This window comes from Drosophila miranda, chromosome XR (assembly GCF_003369915.1).
Source record: "Drosophila miranda strain MSH22 chromosome XR, D.miranda_PacBio2.1, whole genome shotgun sequence".
NCBI lineage: Eukaryota > Metazoa > Arthropoda > Insecta > Diptera > Drosophilidae > Drosophila > Drosophila miranda.
Genome location: NC_046674.1, coordinates 21453031 through 21471168, shown reverse-complemented (window position 1 = coordinate 21471168; position 18138 = coordinate 21453031). Strand labels below are relative to the sequence as shown.

General features: G+C 43.5%; 1 protein-coding gene across 3 annotated transcripts in view; it reads right to left on the bottom strand.

The window, feature by feature from the left end:
- The window catches only part of LOC108152403 (basic-leucine zipper transcription factor A), a 46652-nt gene that overhangs the window by 12252 nt on the left and 16262 nt on the right, over positions 1-18138 (bottom strand). For 2 of the 3 annotated variants that reach the window (XM_017281705.2, XM_033386521.1), the window contains exons 2-6: positions 12888-12986; positions 7074-7169; positions 6942-6963; positions 1766-1845; positions 162-306 (exon numbers count right to left, since the gene is read on the bottom strand). In XM_017281705.2, coding sequence (XP_017137194.1) covers positions 162-306; positions 1766-1845; positions 6942-6963; positions 7074-7166 — 340 coding nt within the window. In that variant the 5' untranslated portion in view covers positions 7167-7169; positions 12888-12986. The remainder of the gene's footprint in view (positions 1-161; positions 307-1765; positions 1846-6941; positions 6964-7073; positions 7170-12887; positions 12987-18138) is intronic. The other variant, XM_033386522.1, reaches the window with a different exon arrangement.

Below are 18138 nucleotides of genomic sequence, written 5' to 3'. Positions count from 1 at the left end.
ACAGCACGGCACGCCCCTGAGCGCCATTAACTCGGACCAGCGGAGAAGGGGGCGGATGGACAGTACAGTGGGACAGTGGGACAGAGGGATGCTGCCACAACCATAAACACACTTATAAAACAATAAGATGGCCGGCCGTGGAGGATGTGGACGGGACTTACCGTCAGCTGTTGGATTCTCACAGAGCCACATCTTGCAGCAGTGGCCGGGGACCTCGACGAGGCGCGGCGATCGGCAGGAAATGGTGTCCTCCGGCGCCGGCAGCTGCTCGTTGGGACAAAGCGTCGAGCAGGCGTGGCGGCCATTCTGCAATGCCACATTAAAATACATTAAATGTTGCCCATTCACTCTTATATATGTACTACGTTCCCGTTCCCGTTCTCGTACTAGTTGTCGTTGTTGAGGTTGCTGTTTATTTAGCTTTCGCCGGGCAAGGCAGGGCAGGGGGCAGGGCAGCCGAAAATAAAGTCATAATGTAAAGAAAATATTGGCCGAAAGGAGCGGGCCAACAGAGACGGCGAACTTGGCAAGCAACTCGACTTGGCCAAGAAGTTTGTTTGTTTTGCCTTCGACCTCTGCTCCCCGTCTCTCTGCCAATGGTTTTGCTTCTGTGTGCGTGTGTGTGCGTGTGCGTTCCCTGGTGGAAATTAACATTTTGTCCTCTCCGTGTGGGTTCGTCCGCGTGCTTTATTTGTAATCCACTTCTTGCCCTCTGACCACGATGACGGTATTTTTTCCCACCTCCCCAACATCGTCACTAAATTGCATTTCATACATTGCCACGCCAGCGCATTCGTGTGTGGCTAGCATGCCACATGATAAAGTGCCGCCGCAGCCGGTAACAAGGTGCAAGGTGCTAACCAGACATGGACCAGAATATGGAGGTAGCCTCGCATCGCCCGGCCATAAAGCAATGTCAGGCATTTGGTCTTTCCATTGTTTGCATATGGATTTTTCTCAACTTAAATCCGGGTAACCACCGACCTAAAGATAACATCTTAGAGATGTATATACCTTTTTCCTTTTCCAAATATACCATACAGCATTGAAAAACATTAATTAATATCTCTTAGTCATTTGATTAGATAGCATTAGATTATTACCACAAAATCTCGGGGTGTGTATAAATAGATATATTCATGCTAGATCAATCCCTATTGATTCCACTATGAACTACAGTGCACTACGCACAGAAATACAAATTTTAAATGCTTCAAAAGTACAGAAAATTAAAGCAGAATTAAATTTAAAAGAGACTTGAATAACTATTTGAATCTGGCAATATTTTGAGATAAGAATGCAACTACAACATTTGACTTCATCTGAGCCCTTCTATAATCCCTTCTATTATGGCTAACATCAACAAAAATCGACTGCAGCACCAAATGCTATGCAGAGCAGTTCGCACTTTATTTAAATTTTAATTAAAAATGCTGCCAGGCAAAAACAATTCAGATCTAAATGGACCGAGTGTTAGTGTTAATCCGGCCAAAAAACATAAGAGCACGAAAAAAGGCTAACAGCCAAAAGGAAAGCGGGTCTAAACACAGGTTAAACAACAGCAGCGGGCGACTGAAACGGGAATCGTTTAATAAAACTGCAGTTGGCTTATGGCTGTAAATGTGGCCCTGGGCTAGGGCCATAGTCCTGGTCCGGGTTGTGGTTCTGGCCCCGGTCTGTGGTTGTCTGTGGCTGTCTGTGGTTTGTGGCCAACTCTAGTTGGGACGGCCATGGCCCTCCAGCCGTTGCCCGGAACGAGACTCACCTCGCAAACGCATTGGGTTTTACAATCCAATTTAAATGTGACTCCATGTGCGAATGTTGTGTTGCCAACACTGCAATTGGCTGCAGGCGACCAAGGAGGCCACAGATCGAAATCCGTATCCGCAGATCCACATCCAAGACCATATCCAAATCGAGTCGCAGATGCCGACAGCAGTCGTTGAGGGGTTCCATTGTTGTCGCGTTCGCCAGAGGCCAAAAAATAGTTGCATGTGGGGAAAAAAGAGAAAAGTCAAATGAGCATAAAAACGGTAGTGGTAGTGGAAAACTGTCAGAGCGAAAGAATCAAATTGAATTGAAGCTGGCTGAGAGTCGAGTCGCTTTAAAGTGGCTCCGTCTGCTGATGATGGTACTTAGGACTAGAGGGAACTTCAGACGTTCAGACATTCCGACTCACAACCTTTGAGTCTCCCACAAACAGATCTTCTTGCTTATTATACATTTCATTTTGTTTAATTTTGTTCTATTTTATTTGGTTTGGTTTTTATTTCTTGCTACTAATTTATATCATGGGCAATACATGTGGTATGTGCAATGTCAATGAATGGGAACCCAATTAATGTCAGGGCTGTTCGTTATAAATTTTGCTGGAAACGCATATTTACGAGGCAAACAATAGAGCCACCATTCCATCCCATTTCGTGTCTCATCAAAATTGATATTGACAAATGTAGCTGCTTTATGGCATGCCATTAGGCCGCAAAAGTTTGCTTTTGCCCCGGCTCCGGCTACGGGGCTTCGCGGCTGGCTCCTTTGTCCCTGGTCTTTTGGCCTGGCCAAAAACTCGTATGTGTAGCCGCCAATCACAATTACTTGGGTCCTTGGTTGGGGCTTGGGGCTTGGAGAAGGAGCCTGTGCAATCGCATTCCGGGAAGCTGTTACCTCATAGACAGTCAGCAGCATAGAGGAGGGATCCACCCACTTGTGTTTGACTGTGTGACTGTGTGTCTGTGTGTGCCTGAGAATGGGTGCTGGGTACGTGCTCTGTACTTTTCCACTTTGAATTGATTTCACTGGCGACGTGACTCCGCTAGAGGCACACTGGAGGCGGAGGGGACGTGTGGGGGGAAGCCACAGTTGAAGACCCTCCTGCGCTTAGGCATCATCATTCATTTGGCATCAATGGTTAATGGGAAAATTGGCATTACCAGCGAGCTGATTGTAATGAATATGGGCACGTTGTCGCATATTTGTGACATTAGCAATTTGCCTTTATTATTGAAAAGTTGCCATCGAGCGAGCGTCGGACAATGCCGGAAGCATCTACGTGCTACGGGCTGGCTCTGTGTGGCGTGGCACTGCATCTTTCATCTTTGTGGCGATACAGATAAGGTGGAATTGTGTCATTTTCGAAAGTGCAATCTTCTTAATGTACTTTGGCATAAGAAGACGCATACACAGCCACACAAAAAGCCGTCTGCATTGAACACCCGTACAAAGACAAGCACCCACACAGCCAGAGCCAGAGCCGCATACACATCCACCCACACCCACGCATACAGAAGAGAAGTGTGCAAAAAGCTTCTCTTGCAGACGCTGTCAATGGCTTATATGCACCTGTTTGGGTGTAGTGGGTGTAACAGAGTTCGTTACAAGCAATCGCTTACTTCTAACGAATCGGGCTGAGCAAAAACAAGGAACGCGACGAGATGAGACCCTAACACCGAAGCGGCCATACCCTGCCACAAACCAAAAAAATCAAAGAACAGGTGAACAAGTTCAAGAAATATTCATTCTAAAATCAAGTAAATACTTTGGACATTGGGTCGAATCCGAAATCAATGTTCAAATAGGAGAGATGCAAATGTTACGAATATTAGCTTATTGTTGGTAGTATTTTGAACCTGAATTTCCCGTTTCAACTAATTTGAATCTGCCAATCATGATAGTACCTTTATTACATCTCTAATGAAGCTGTCAATTTTCTCCAAACATTATCAATTCATGTTCAGAACAAAGGCTGCATTGCATTCTTAAGACCCCAACTAAGACAGAGAGAAAGAGGGAAAGGGATAGAGAGAGATAGAGAAAATGTCAAAGGAAGCCGGAAGCGAATGCCGGAATGGGCGATGTGAGCACTTTTATATACCGTTCGCTGTCAACATTTAAGGCGCTCTCTTTCTCTTGCTCTGCCCCCAGCTGAAGCATACTTAGGTGCTCTATAGATGTCTACATGTACTCTCATACGAGTATCCCTATATATATCCCCAGCTAAAACCGATGTCATGCCTCATACAGTTTCCTTCTTGCAATGAACTCCTTGCACGCTGTCTACTGTCTACCCTTTCCGCTGTTTTGTTGGTGTGGCATATATTTTTTGTTGCGCCCAGTGTCCCTTTGTTGGGGTCATCCTCTGTTCGGGGTCACGTGTGCGCAGTTTATTTGTTTTATGCGGCCTCTGTGTGTGTCTCCTGGCCCTTTGTCTGCTCCTCCCCCTCTCAGTTCTGCTGTAGTGTTTGTTTTACTTAGAGTTTTAGATTTACTTAAGTCGTTGATGACCATGACCAAATAAAGTTTCATTTTGTGCAAAGATTTACAACACTCGAGCGTGTGCGACAAGTTTTGAGTGGCCCCTGTCCAATGTCCCCATGCCCCATGCTATATGCCCCATGGCCCATGCTCTATGCCCCATGTTTCATGTTCCACATATCCCTGAATATCAGGCAAAAGAAGTCCAAGTTCCCAAAAGTTCGGCTCCATGCTGCGTATGCGCAATTTTTGTGGCTCAAGTGTTTGCTTGGGACATGATGTGATTGAGTGCTGAAAACTGTTCCCAATTCTACTTCAAAAACTAAAATCTGCACTAAAGATTGTGTCTGCCCCCCAGAGCCACTTGCCTAAGATTGCCTCAGGAAATTGGAAAAGATTAACAACTTGACTGGGGGGCCAAAGAGCCTGCTGACGAAGCGAAGCCTTTAAGACCCCAGCTGAAATTTAACATATTGTATGTATTTTCAGTGTGCCATACAGGATAAAAAGTTTTGTGAAACTCATAACATGATTTGTGTCAAATGAGAGAAGAGAGGCCAAGGCAGTTTAAAAATTACTTTCCTCAAATGAATAGAGAAAGGATTACTCATTTGAAATCAGCAGTAACGGAAAGGGGAACGGGGGCCATCAATAGGCTGATGTAATTTCTAAATATATATAATCTAATTTCATGGAATTTTGTAAAAGTAAAACTTTTCCTTTCAAAGATTTGTGTCATTCTCTGACCTCTGGCCCTGGGACTGGCACTGGCACTGGCACTGCATATGATATCCACAGAGTAATCTTTGCAGCTCACTCGGACCCAACTACTGGGATTCTTTGGGAGCTTCATTTCTACACGTATTCGTAAATATGTTTTGGCCAAGTTCACAGCGCCTCGGCATCATTCGTGTTCTGATAACTTTCCGCTTTCGGGGGCGAAAAGTTACGGACTGCGTGCCGGGGTCTGGGATTGCCGGGAAATAAAGAACAAGTTCTACAGTTTAAATAAACTTGTTCCGTATTGCCTGGACAATGCATCACAGGAGAGATGTGTGTGTGTGTGTGTGTGTGTGTGTAGATCTAGATGCCATAGAACATACAGCAAACGTGTGGAGCATTGATATGGGCCTTGGGCACATCCACACGGGTGGACGACTACGTGCGAGGCCCTGGGGCTCGGCTCAGACTCAGCTCTGGTAAACTTTTATTTCGGTCGTGGCCATACACAAACTGTATTGGCATTTGACTCAAAACTTTTGACTTGAATGGGGACACGAATGAGGTACGAGTATGACCAGGGCCACTCTTTCATACAACAAATATATATGTATATCTGTATATATGCATCAAAAATGTCTAGTATTTGTTGTAACGCCCTCGAATCGCAAAAGTTTGTGGCACAGTTCGGACTCCCGCTGCTGTTTAATTTTGAACAGCTTTATACGACAACGAAATAGGTATAGCACGGTGGCACGTTGGCACGCTGGCACGCTGGCATGGTGGCACGGTGGCAGGGAGGCAGGATAAGTGCCACACATGTCGAAGAGAATTGAACACATACATATACCCGTACACATAACAAAAGCAAAAAGAATCGAACATAAAACCATTAAAATCACTTTACTCGTTAGTTAGGGGCTTGGGTGAGTGTCTCCTGGGCGCTGGGATATCTGCTAAGCCAGGATCTGGATACGAGTACTATATACGTAGGTGGACAGCGAATGGCCGGAAACAGGTCCCAAACTTCGGCCAAAGCATGAGCGGAATTGAAAATAAATAGTACATTTCCTCGCTGCAAGTTTTAATGAAATTTTTGACCCAGCGATTGTGTCCGGCTCTTTTGTATTGCCTTTGCCCGCTGATACCCTGTAGGGGGTCTGTAAAAATTGTGTTTTTTATCTGACAATGAATGTGTGAGGCACAGAAGGCTATTCGTTCTTGAGTCAACTAATTGGAGTTGTGAAAATATCTGTTCGGTTTCTCATAATCCATTTCTTAAGTCTTGTAGGAGTTTTTGGAAAGCCGTCCTTTATTTCCTCTGCCACCTAGAGGCTTGAATGAGATTTTCATTAAAGCTTAAGATTGATTTTCGTGTTTCTTGAGAAAATACCTAGTTATTTAGGCAAAACAATCTCCTGAGGAGTAGGATAGTCATGGCTAACAGAGATCCCCCTGTTCTAATCTGATATTTGTGATCTCTTTTAAAACCAGAGATTTATAACTTAAGTTTCTAGAGATACTTTTACAGCTACTCGCATGAAGTGAAATTCTGCGGATAGAATTCCAGGGTATTTTCCAAGTTCTCATCGCCTTTCGGTTAAAACAAACGTCTATGGCATGAATATTTATTCGGCCTAGACGACCAGTAAATGAGAAACAAGATTTAAATGGATGGCCTGGCAAAATGGGAAAAATGTTCTGCCATTGCTTTATTCAGTTTTGCTGGTTGTTGCACTTTAAAAAGTAATTTTTTGGTTCCCCATTGAAGTGCCAGGCATTGGATGGTGATGGTGAATGGTGATGATGCTGGCCTGTTCGACAGGCCTTTGATTAATGAAGCACAAACTTAATGTAATTCTGAAATTTCCATTTCCCAAATCGATGGTAAACACCCATTGAGTGTTTGCCTTGCTTCGTTCATAATTCAATTGAATTTCTAAGATGGAAGAAAATCATAAGAAACTTACCCGGATTCGGATGTCGGGGCAACTGTTCCACGCGGCGAATGAGGGGGTGGCGGTGGATAATTAAGAAAATAGCATTAAGGGCATTCATAAAAATGTTCATGGCTGGTGTGCTTCGTTTTTGTTCAAACTCACTTTGATGGCCTTAAAGCCCAGACTCAGGCTCGCGTCGACTCCGGCAACGAGACCATTGCCAAATATCCCTAGCAATGGCAGCAGTATCAGCATTTTCTGTAAAATATATACACATAAATTATATATATTTAGAAAGAAAGTGAGAGAGAGAGAGAGAGTGGGAGAGAGAGGGATACAAATTTGATGCCATCTATTAAAAAAAGAGGTCCTAGCAGTCGCAGTCGACTTTATTAAGGTCAATTCAATGTCTGGCTCGGTTTTTGGTTACGGCTAATGGTTACGGCAACGGCTATGGCTATGTCCATGGTTACGTTTGCCCCTTGTCCACCCACCCACACACCCCCCCCCCCTCCACTGTCCCGTGCTTTGCATTTTAGTTTGGGTTTTTCCTTTCAATTTTCTAGAGGTTTTCACGCCTGCACCTGAAAGCCATAGCGGCACCTTTAATATTTGAGCGAATTATACTTGAAAAAAGTTTTTCGCTTCAAACTTTTTGTAGCCAAATACTAGATAGAAACATTTCCAAGCTGCTTGTACTCTTCATTCCGTTGGGGTTTTTGGAGCAGAATACTGATACTGATTTTCAAACTAATCATCAGCTGTAAAGTACTCTTCAAATGCATTAACTCTCTTCTCCTCAAGGGTATTTTTTAGTCGTTCCTTTCATATTTTCTGCCTTTATAGCTTGTGTTTTTGGTTTTTTTTTTTACAAGGCAAGGTTGAATGAAAGAAAAAAAAATAATCATATAATTGACGAAACAAACTTCTTTGAATGGCCAGCGACCTGACCTTGACTAAGTTTCGCTGTGGAAATGTTGCCGAATGTGAATACATGAATAAACATGAATAATTCGGTTGGCTTTAGAATTTACGAATATAATTTATAAAAGAAAATTTAAGACACAAAACTAATAAATGACTGGGACTTATGTACATTTTTTAAATGCGGAAATTTAGAAGAAAATTAGAAAATGTTTTAAATACATATTACCAAACATATGTATGCCAGTTCTATGCAAATAAATAGCGAACGTACGAGTGGCATTGAAGAATTATTGGTATACCAACGAATTTTTCCATCACATGATAGCATAGGATGATAGGATATTCCTATTGATTTATTTTATATTTGATTAACAACATTTCTGAAATGAAAAGCGCATTTCTGCATTTTGTGGCCGGTCCGAAAAAGAAACTAAGATTCAAAAAGTTGCTTTAAAGCCACGCATTCCATATCTCACTTGCCCACAATTGAAAGCAATAAATTGAACAATTTCTGGCCGAATGATTATGCTAATTGATGGCTCAACAAACAAATAAAGGCTGGCAGATGCTCCAGGGATACTCCAAACTGCAATTGAATCCGCTGAGCACATTAAATTGCCGCTTCCTGCACTCATCGCCGGGACGACAGGATGCCAGGATGCCAGGATGCCTGCCTGCCTCCCTGGGGCTTAAGAACTCCCCAATGTCATCAGCATTTTCACACTTTTTCGAATGGAAAGTGTGGTATGGGTTTCCTGCTGGTTGCGTGGGTTCCTGTTCTTTGGCAATTCTTTTTCAATAATGAGAAAATGAGTTCTGATATATTTATGTGTGCCTTGGTGCATCTCTTACGCCTGGGAGTGGTAATTATTTTACATGAATGTGTCTGAAAGAGGAAGAGGACTTTGTATGCAATCAATTTACGCGCTTTTTAATGGCTAAGAACACGCATACGCCGTATTGCCCTGCCCGTTTCCTCCGTCGTCGCCGCCGTGTCATGAGTACGAGTATATTTCATTTTTACACACACAAAAGGCACAAAATCTCATTAAAAAATATTTTCCCTCCATGCGTGAGCATTTTAAAAAGGTATTTAATTAAAGTTTAATAACAACAACAACAACAAGAAACAATAAGCGGACCGGCTACAAAGTGCAGAAATGGGGATATTAAAAGCAAAAGCGATCCAGGGAACGGGACTGCGACTGGGACTGGGACTGGGAATGCGGCTTAATGCGAAAGATTTCAATTAACGCCACGGACCTGGTGTGGTACTAAGTGGATAAACAGAACGAGGACACCGAGTGGGAGTGGACGTCTCTACTGGAGTCTGCAGAAGGAATCTGTTAACGGATGAGTGGCCATCATTCAAACACCCACCACACATGTCCCAAAGGAGACTCAGTCGAGGCACGGGCAGGGGCAGGGGCAGAGGCAGAGGCACTGCATCACTGGTCCGGCTGTGAATGCGCACCATTGATGCAGTGCCTCTGTGAATGCATTGAATGCTGCTTCATTAAGGTGCAGCTCTAAGGAGCAGCCCCAGTCCTTGTTGTAATTATCGTAATTACAATGAACGATGATGATGGAGACGGAGATGGTTATGGAGATGAAAATGGCAATGGGGCAGGGCAGACAACAATATTGTGGAATCACAGGACTCAGGTCCAACATCACTATTGACACTCGTCAACATGGAACATGAAAAATGGAATCCTTTCCTTGTGGAACTGAAAGGTTTTCTTTTAATGGATAAAAAGGCTACCACCTCCATCACCATCACCAACACCAACACCATCTCCATCTCCATCATTTTGATCTGTTAATTGCGAAAAGAAAGCAAACTGCAAATGTGGGGCAGCATATTCTGCCACATGTTGCTCGCATTGAATGCAAAAGTGCAGGGGAAAAACTGACATCCTCATCCTCTCGCCCGTTCATTTATCCAGGCATCCATCCTGCTGTTGTCTGTTTTGTGTTTATAATTATGATGAAGAGGGGAAGAGAGCACCCAGCATCCTTCAGAAAACTATGGGAGCCCAAGCCCATTCAGACCGCTAGCCGGAGGCGTACAAGGCAAAAATTGTGTATGTCACTTCGGAAATGAGCAAAGCACGAGGAAAACTAGGAGGAAAAACCCGTTTAAAAATCTACCAAGAAAGCAGAGGATGATTATTTCAAAACAGAGAAGAACAGAGCGAAGAACAACAGGATGGGACAGATTGGGTCGGGGTCGGAGCAAATAGAATAATAACTCTAGGGAGCTATATCATTAAGTTTAATGAATAGATAACATTAAAAAAAAAAAGACTGGAACTTGCACGGGAGAATCTTTACTGCTCCTTAAAATCAGGGGAAAACTTTTACAAAGTTGTAAAAAGCTGACTACAAGGGGAGGCTGCGCTGACAGGCTTTTATGACCTTTTTAAATGGCTCTTTATCCATAAATTGATTAATGATAGGCCAGCCAGTGGTTAGGCCCTCCCTCCCTCTCCCTCTCCTAAATGTAAGCCCCTAAAGCGGCTTGAAGCCCATGTTTGTCCCTTTGAATATGTTTGTATTGCTTTGCTTAGCTTTGCCTTGGTTCGGTTCGGGGCAAATGAAATTAATGATATTGTTAAGCCGTTTTAAATGAGCCAACAAATTAATCTTGTTTAATTTTTGAATGTAACCATAATGGGGAACAGCATTAGCATCTGATGGCTGGGAATCGACCTGGTTTATGCTCCTGCAAATCAGTGGATATCCCCATTCCTAGAGGGGAAAAGCTGATTGTTTGACTGCTCATCATTCATGAGCCTGAAGTGCGAGTACGAGTGTGCCAGTGAGTTAGTATATTGCAACGTTGTCTTATTATTCAAGGCACACATAACGATGAGGATGGAGATGAGGATGGAGATGAGGTTGAGTGGAAGCAACGACCGCTGTCAGCAATGACATCCCAAACATTGGATCCATAACGATGATAATCATGATGATGCTCAGGATGATGCTCATGATGATGCTCATGATGAGGATGAGAATGTTGTTGCCGCTTCTCTCTGCTCTGGCTGATAACAACGCGTGACAACAATGCTGACACATCGAAAGATTGTCATTCCATCAATTATTCAGGAACACGCAAATCATCAGCAAAACGCTCAGCAATCCGAGAGTCATACAGACCCCACTGCAAACGGATCAGAAACCAGGCAGCGTCAACATGCAACACGGAGGGGAAACAACAGGAATGGGGGGGCCAGGCCAGGAAGTACAAATATTAAGTGATACAATTTGTATTTGGGAGACATTCTAGCCGCAGGCAGGCTTTTTCTCGATTCACAATCGAGTCGAATCGAATCGAACAACACTGAAGGCGAAGGCTTTGGGAAAAACAGAAGATGAAAACATAGGAATCATTGGCATGAATATCGGAGTGTTTTTATTTATGACTGCGTGTCAATATACTGTAGGACGAGACTGTGTGTGGGTGTGGGTATGGGTGTGGGTGTGAGGGTCTAAGCCTGCTCTATGGCCTCCACTACAACAGAAATCAATCAATTCTGGCCTGAAAACCAGAGTACCAACACAGCCCAGAAGTGCTGACTAACGGGAGGGACTGAGGCTCAGAAATATAAGGACGCTGGTGGATATAGAGAGTGTTCATGGGGCTATAAATCGAAGCCTGACATGGTTAAGTGTAGGTGCTTAACAAAGGCTTAGGGCGACTATGGGAGGGGAGCACAGACTGGCAAAGCGGAACCAGGTATTTGGACACCTACTCCACCTACAAGAGACAGAAGAGATACCAATCATAATCAATCTAAAGGTAGGGAATAAAAAGCGAACTGAACTTCATTCCACTCCAGTCCTGGCTGGAAGCCTTTCCACAATCAACTCTTTTATCTTCCAGCGGAATCACTTTGCGTAGCGTAAATTTCATTTTGGAACCTAATTGAAATTCATTTGGGCGAAATCAAATTAAGTCAAAAGTATATCCTGTTGCCAGAGGTACGTGTCTGTGTCCGTGTCCTTTGCACAAAGAAACAAAGTCTGGCGCAAAGTGATTCATTCATAACAATAACTTTTGGGGAAGCCAAGACGCTGACGCTGAGAGTGTCCCAGGGGACATATTCTCATACAAACTTAAGCACTCACACTCGCAAAGAGAGATTCATATAGACGTATATACGTATATTCTGTGAACGTGTCCTGTCCAATAAATATCAACAGTTTGCTTTATATGTATGTATATTTTGGTACTTTTTCCGGGCTACGGTTGAACCCTCATCTCATCAGGGAATGGGTGTGAGGGTGAGGGTGAAGGTGAAGTAAAAAAGGAAAAACTCAATTATAAAATATCAGAAAATCGCAAACAAATAAATTAAGGGTTCAAATCTGGCTAAGGACTGCGGCGAACTGTGGCTCAAATCGAAATGAAATGAAATAGTGACACAGGCGCTGCCATAAAACCAAAGGCAAATACAAAGCGACCGGAGCCAAGCCGCACAAAAGGAAAAAGGTTAAACCAAATATTTATCCAGCAGCCAGCCCTAGGATGGGGATGGAAGTGGATGGATGGGGATAGCGCTTTGAGGATACGAAGAGTGGGAAAGTGTCGTCTGTATGTAATTACCAAGCCATGGACTGCAAGTACAGCTGTGCCTAAGTACATAGATGGTGGAACAGGAGCACACACACATCTACACATCCCCACATCTACTCGTATGCATGTCTAAACATGTGAGTGCATGTCTGTGTTTGAGCGTACGTGGCTTTATGCTTAAATAAACATTTGTCCGGGTCGTCTCCGGGTCTCTGTCTCCATCTCCGGGTCTTCGTCTACGTCTACGTCTTTGCTGTGTGGCTGCTGGTTTACATAGCACCCAGCGGCAGTGAGAGCCAGTTTGCCCCGGTCAAAGCCAAATCGTTGATTGCATAAGTTGATGGCCAACACATGTCCAAGATATATAGTGTCGATATAGTGTACCACTACACTACCCTCCTCCCTCCTCCCTCCCCCTCCCTGTCCCGCACATGCACATGTAGGCACACCCTCGAGTTACTCACGTGTGGTTGGCGTTCACTTCTAATGATGTCTGTGCAGGTTGCATTGGCTGCTCCTGCCCCCTGTTTCTGCTCCTACCCCAAGGCTGCCTCTCGACTGACCTGCAAAATGGGAAAAAAAGACGAGGAAATTTCTGTATTACCACACTTTTCAGCCCGGGTGCCACTGATTGCTTTATTGAGATAGGGATCTTCTAAATATATGTATCTACGGGTCGGAGTGGGTGCAAAGGAACAGCTATAGACAAATTGATTTGAAGAACTATTTAGTTGGACGGTGGGGAAGGGGAAGGGGAACGGGAACGGGAAGGAGGTTTAGTGTGCAGATTTTAATTGCTTTTTGGGTTGGATTTGTTGTCCGTAAATCAATCAATCAATCGATGGAGTTGCTATACCATATGCCAGGATATTGGAAGCACGGAAGCATTTGATAATTTTGCCAGGACATAAAGCAGACACTGCAGATTCAAAATCGATGAAACATTTTTATATTAAATTGTTCACTCCTCGCTCGTTTCTCTTCTCATATTTGCTCATTGTCATTTCTTTGTCACAAGGTGTTTGTTATCGTTTGTTATATTGCTTGTTATGTAATGTAATTTATACACACGCACACACACGCACAAAATCACACACACAGAGAGAGAGTCGAATACAATGTCATAAACGCCAAGGACACAAAGGCAATTCCGCATGGCATTACAGGCAGACAAAACAAACGACGGAACAGGAGAAAGAGACGGACTAAAAGCCAAAAAGTACGCGTTTGGCATAAATGATAAGCTGGTAACGCAGCAGGACAGCAACAGCAGTGGATGGAGTGAGGGAGGAGTGGGGTGGGGTGGGGTTCCGGCCTGATTCCGGCCTGGGGTTTGGGCTTGGTTTTGGCTTCGGTTTTGCCTTGGCCATGGCCCAGACATGCGAACAGGGTCTGTGTGTGTGTCTGTGTCTGCGTTTGTTCCTGCCTGCTTGACTTTTGAATACTTAACAGGATAATGAAATGTCAAAAGTGCGCAGGCGGCCAAGGAAAAGCGTATCCAGCTGTCCTGCTGTCCTCCTGTCCTGTCGTGTTCTGTCCTTTTTCTGGCCCCACTACCTCTCTCATCCTGCTGCGTCTTGTCCCGTTCCATCCCGTCGCATATTGATATTCCTCTGGCTGTTGCGGAGTTTTATCGTGTTGTCCATGGCCTGGCCCAAGTGAACGTTACGGCGTGCCGCGCGCATTAAATCATAAAGAAAATGAAGGGACTCTAGCTGTTGGATAACCAACAGGGTATATTTTTCTTCTTTTATTTCTATGGAATTTCGAATACTCTTCAATTGTTTAGGTTTGTTGGTTTTTTTGCAGATATTCTCTGGAAATCTCACATTTATTTTACCACAAAACAAATTTGTATTTTTATCATCCGACCAAGCTTCACACCAGACATCATATCATTTTCCCACCATAGCCTTCCAGGCTGCCCAAATTTATTACCCAATCATTATACCCAATAAAAAAGAGTACAAAAGGCGCATGAAAAATGTGATATCCAAGTGGAGTGACCACATTTCTCATACAGGACGTTTTCGAGGGGTGTTTTTTTTTTTTGCTGTTGGTTGGTCGGCCATTTTATGTTTACATAAATTTAAATTGACACAAATGCGTTTTGGGTGCCCCCTGCTCAGTGCCGCGTGCCGCGTGCCCTCAACCTTAACCACAAAAGGAGAAAAAAGAAGAAAAACATCCAGGAAAATGATAAACTTCATAAATTATGACAGTTTTATGCTGCCTTCACTTTATTTATTTGTAGTGATTGCCAGACAGATGCGAATTGAAAATTTATTTATGCAATTCCCAGCCATTAGAGCTGAAAAACAAAAGCTAGTACATGTCGTGGCCAGTAGCCGTAGCCGTCCTCTCCGGGAATGAAAACTCCCTCGTATTTCCCACACAAAATCAGGTTTAATCAAGGCAACTTTTGTCTCCGTGTGTGTGTGTGTGTGTGTGGAAAACATTTGCTACTTTCTCTTGGCTTTGGTGGTAGCACTGTTCAGTATACCGCATCCAGTATCCTGCTAGTTATTGTGGTAGCCATTCCCCCACTCCACCCACTCATATTACTGTTACTGTTGCTGTTTCTGTTGCTGTTGCCGTTGTGGTTGTGGCAATCGGGAAACAAGAAAAAGTTGTAATCAATAAAGTAAATGACCCAGCCACTTCAGGACCATGTGAGAACATGTCCTGCCAAATGTGGGGGGAAGTGGCAACGAATGGGCCAAGTGTTGCCATGATTGATTTCTTCGCATCAAAGCCCGCCCCCTCCGTAGAGTGGTAAGCAGAGATATAATACTTAAGGAAATATGTACATCAGATATTCTCTTGTATATTTAGTTAATCAAGTTGGTCTCTTGTATTTTTTGCAAATGTAATCCTTAGGGAGCATCCTGCAGCTAAACGATTTTACAGATCAATCTTACAGGCTCAATCAGCTTTTTCATATACCGAAACTTCAGTTGAACATTATGATAGGTTTTTGGCTTCTTGGATCTCTTGAGGTGTTCGCTTTCCTTGAACACCTTTTTAGTTTCTGAAGAAAAAGCACCTTAACTCTGTACAAAGTAGAAAAGTAAAAGAATATACATCGAATCCTCTGAATTCTATTCAATTCAAGTTTCGGCCCTTATTCATTGTTAACATTTTTATTAATTAACCAAATTGACCAAGAGTACAAATACACACTCACTCACACCCGCACACACCCCCATTCAAAGACACACGCACACGCAAGCATAATTGATTGAATGCGGCGCCTGAAAGTAGGCAACATTTGGCGCGCCCATCACCCGAGGCCCTTCTCAAGTGCCAGAAGCTGCCTTGCCTTCATTTTGTTAATGAACTTGAAACAGTCTCTGGAGGGCAAAAGCTGCTTTGACTACCAGTCTAATTGAAACGAAATCAAATGAAGCAAGCATTAAAGCAGCGCCTCGTGGCAAGCACCACATGCCACACAACAATGAGTTGTAAAATATTCAATGCCAAGAATTCACTTCAGCGGCGCTCGAACCGCTTATTGACTCTTCAGGCTCGGCTGGCGGGCCAATTATGACCCAAAAAACTACGCACAATTGGTGGTGGAAGGAAGACAGCGGGAGGAGGCAAACTTTGGCCACAATCTCAACAAGAAAATCTGTAAATTACACACCACAAGCCCCTGAGAGGCAGGCGGCAGAAAATTTCCAAATATTTATACACCTAAATAGATTTGATGGCATAATTGAAATTTGTTGTTATTGGCCCTGGTCCTGGCACTGGCATTGGCTCTGGTTTTGGCCCTCGCTCTCGATGTTTGTGTATTTGCAATTTGCATAAATGCCGAATGGCCAAATGGCAAGTAAAAGTTTATTAAAAGCATCGCCGAAAGTTTCCGCCGTAATAATGATGAAGGTCCCACTTTGGGAAATTGTGACACATAGCTGCGGGGATAGAATGGGAGAACCTGGACTTGGATATCCTAGCCTGCCATTGTCCTTGTAGTCTCCGTCTGACAGCCAACTTTCTCTGTCGAGCAACAATTTATTTTCCTCTTTTTTGATAACTTAACTTTTTTCTTTGCAGCTGAAAATTGGATTTGTTGCCACCGACTTTTCAGACCTGCCTTCAACGCTTGTCCGTAACGAATTTTCAACAGCGAAACAGACAAAAAAATGTGTTTTTCTAATTGCAGATCTTTCCCCTCCAGAGATGAAGGGAAATGAGGTTACAGCTGGAGGCCACATTTCTGTACAAACTTATCAGGTTATTTAATATTCATTTGTTGCGGATTTCGAGTGGCTCTAAATACCAGTTGGAGTATACCCCAAAAAATCCACACAAAACAGACACAACAAATGGAATTGTTTGACTTTGAATGGTCTTTCGGTTAATGGTTTCGATAAGCGGCGAAAACTTCTGCTAAAATTTTAAACTTTTACCAAAAGAAATGACTACATTAACCAACCCATTTGGAGATATTGGATAAAGGGAACCAAAGGCTAAGAAAATCATTTTTAATAACCGAAAGCTGCAGTAAATAAAAGAACGGTAGGAGCTTTTTGAAGGGATTTATATCAGGATTGATCACTGTTCATTGTTAAATTTTATATATCTCTTTGATCTTTCTAAGAACTCTTATCAACCTAAGACTCTCTCTCTCTCTCTCTCTCTCTCTCTCTCTCTCTCTCTCTCTCTCTCTAAATTATGTCCTTAATGGATCTGTCCCCATTTAAACAAAATGATAAGACCAACTTGTCTGGTTCTTAACCGCCCTACAAATCGCTCTCCAATTAAATCCTTTTTTGTTTTCTGCATAAACTAACTTTGCATTTAAAACTTTTTCATTCCGTCTGACAGACCCGCCGCCCATTTGCCATCGTCCGTCCGTCCACCCTTGGGCTATATGTAGTATCTTTTCAAGTCCTTCCTTGTGAACCTTTAATAAGAGTCCCCAGTCCAAGTCCTTTAATGTGCTTACATTCATTTCGTTTTAAATCTGTGATAAAGTGAGGGCCGCTTTAAGCTTAGTAGACCCTTCCTGCTTCAGTCGCAAGCTTCACTCTGCTTTTACCTCCTCGTCCGTCTTCCCACGTCTCCCCACGCTCTCTGTCTCTTTCCCACCACCTCTTCTACCATCCCGCATGCTTAGTAGCCAAAGTTGTCGCCGTGTCGCGACAAACGCCATTCTTTACACGACGCGAGTTCTGTGCGCTTTTTTGTTTCCGCTCGTTGCTGCTCGGGATTTTTCTTATGTTTCTTGCGCCTTTTTGTGCTTCCGGTTGTGTACGCGCTTTCTAGATTACTTTTATAAGTGAATTTGTTGCGGTTTTCCGCAAAATTTACAAGTACGTGAGAAAATTAGAGCTTAGCCTCTTGGAGCCTCAGCCGCTTGTTGCTCGCGCTTCTCGCTGCCTGTTGGCCTTTTATCCAAGGTTTTTTTTTGTTCTTTTTGTTTCCTGTGGTTTAGCCCTATTATGGGGCCCACCTCAGGAGCTTTAAGGAGTACCTAGTGGCGTATGCTTAATGCCGGTTTAAACATCACTCATACGCCGCGTTGCAGGAGGGAATTAGAATTAGACGCCATCGCACTGGCACTGGGACTGGCACTGGCACTGGCAGGGCAAATTAGCAAGTTCATTATTTGCTTAGCCATCGCCTTTTGCCAATTTAACGCCAATCCTAAATGTGACTCTCTAAAGTGGGGGGAAAACCTAGAAGGGAGAGAGAATTCTCCTCTGA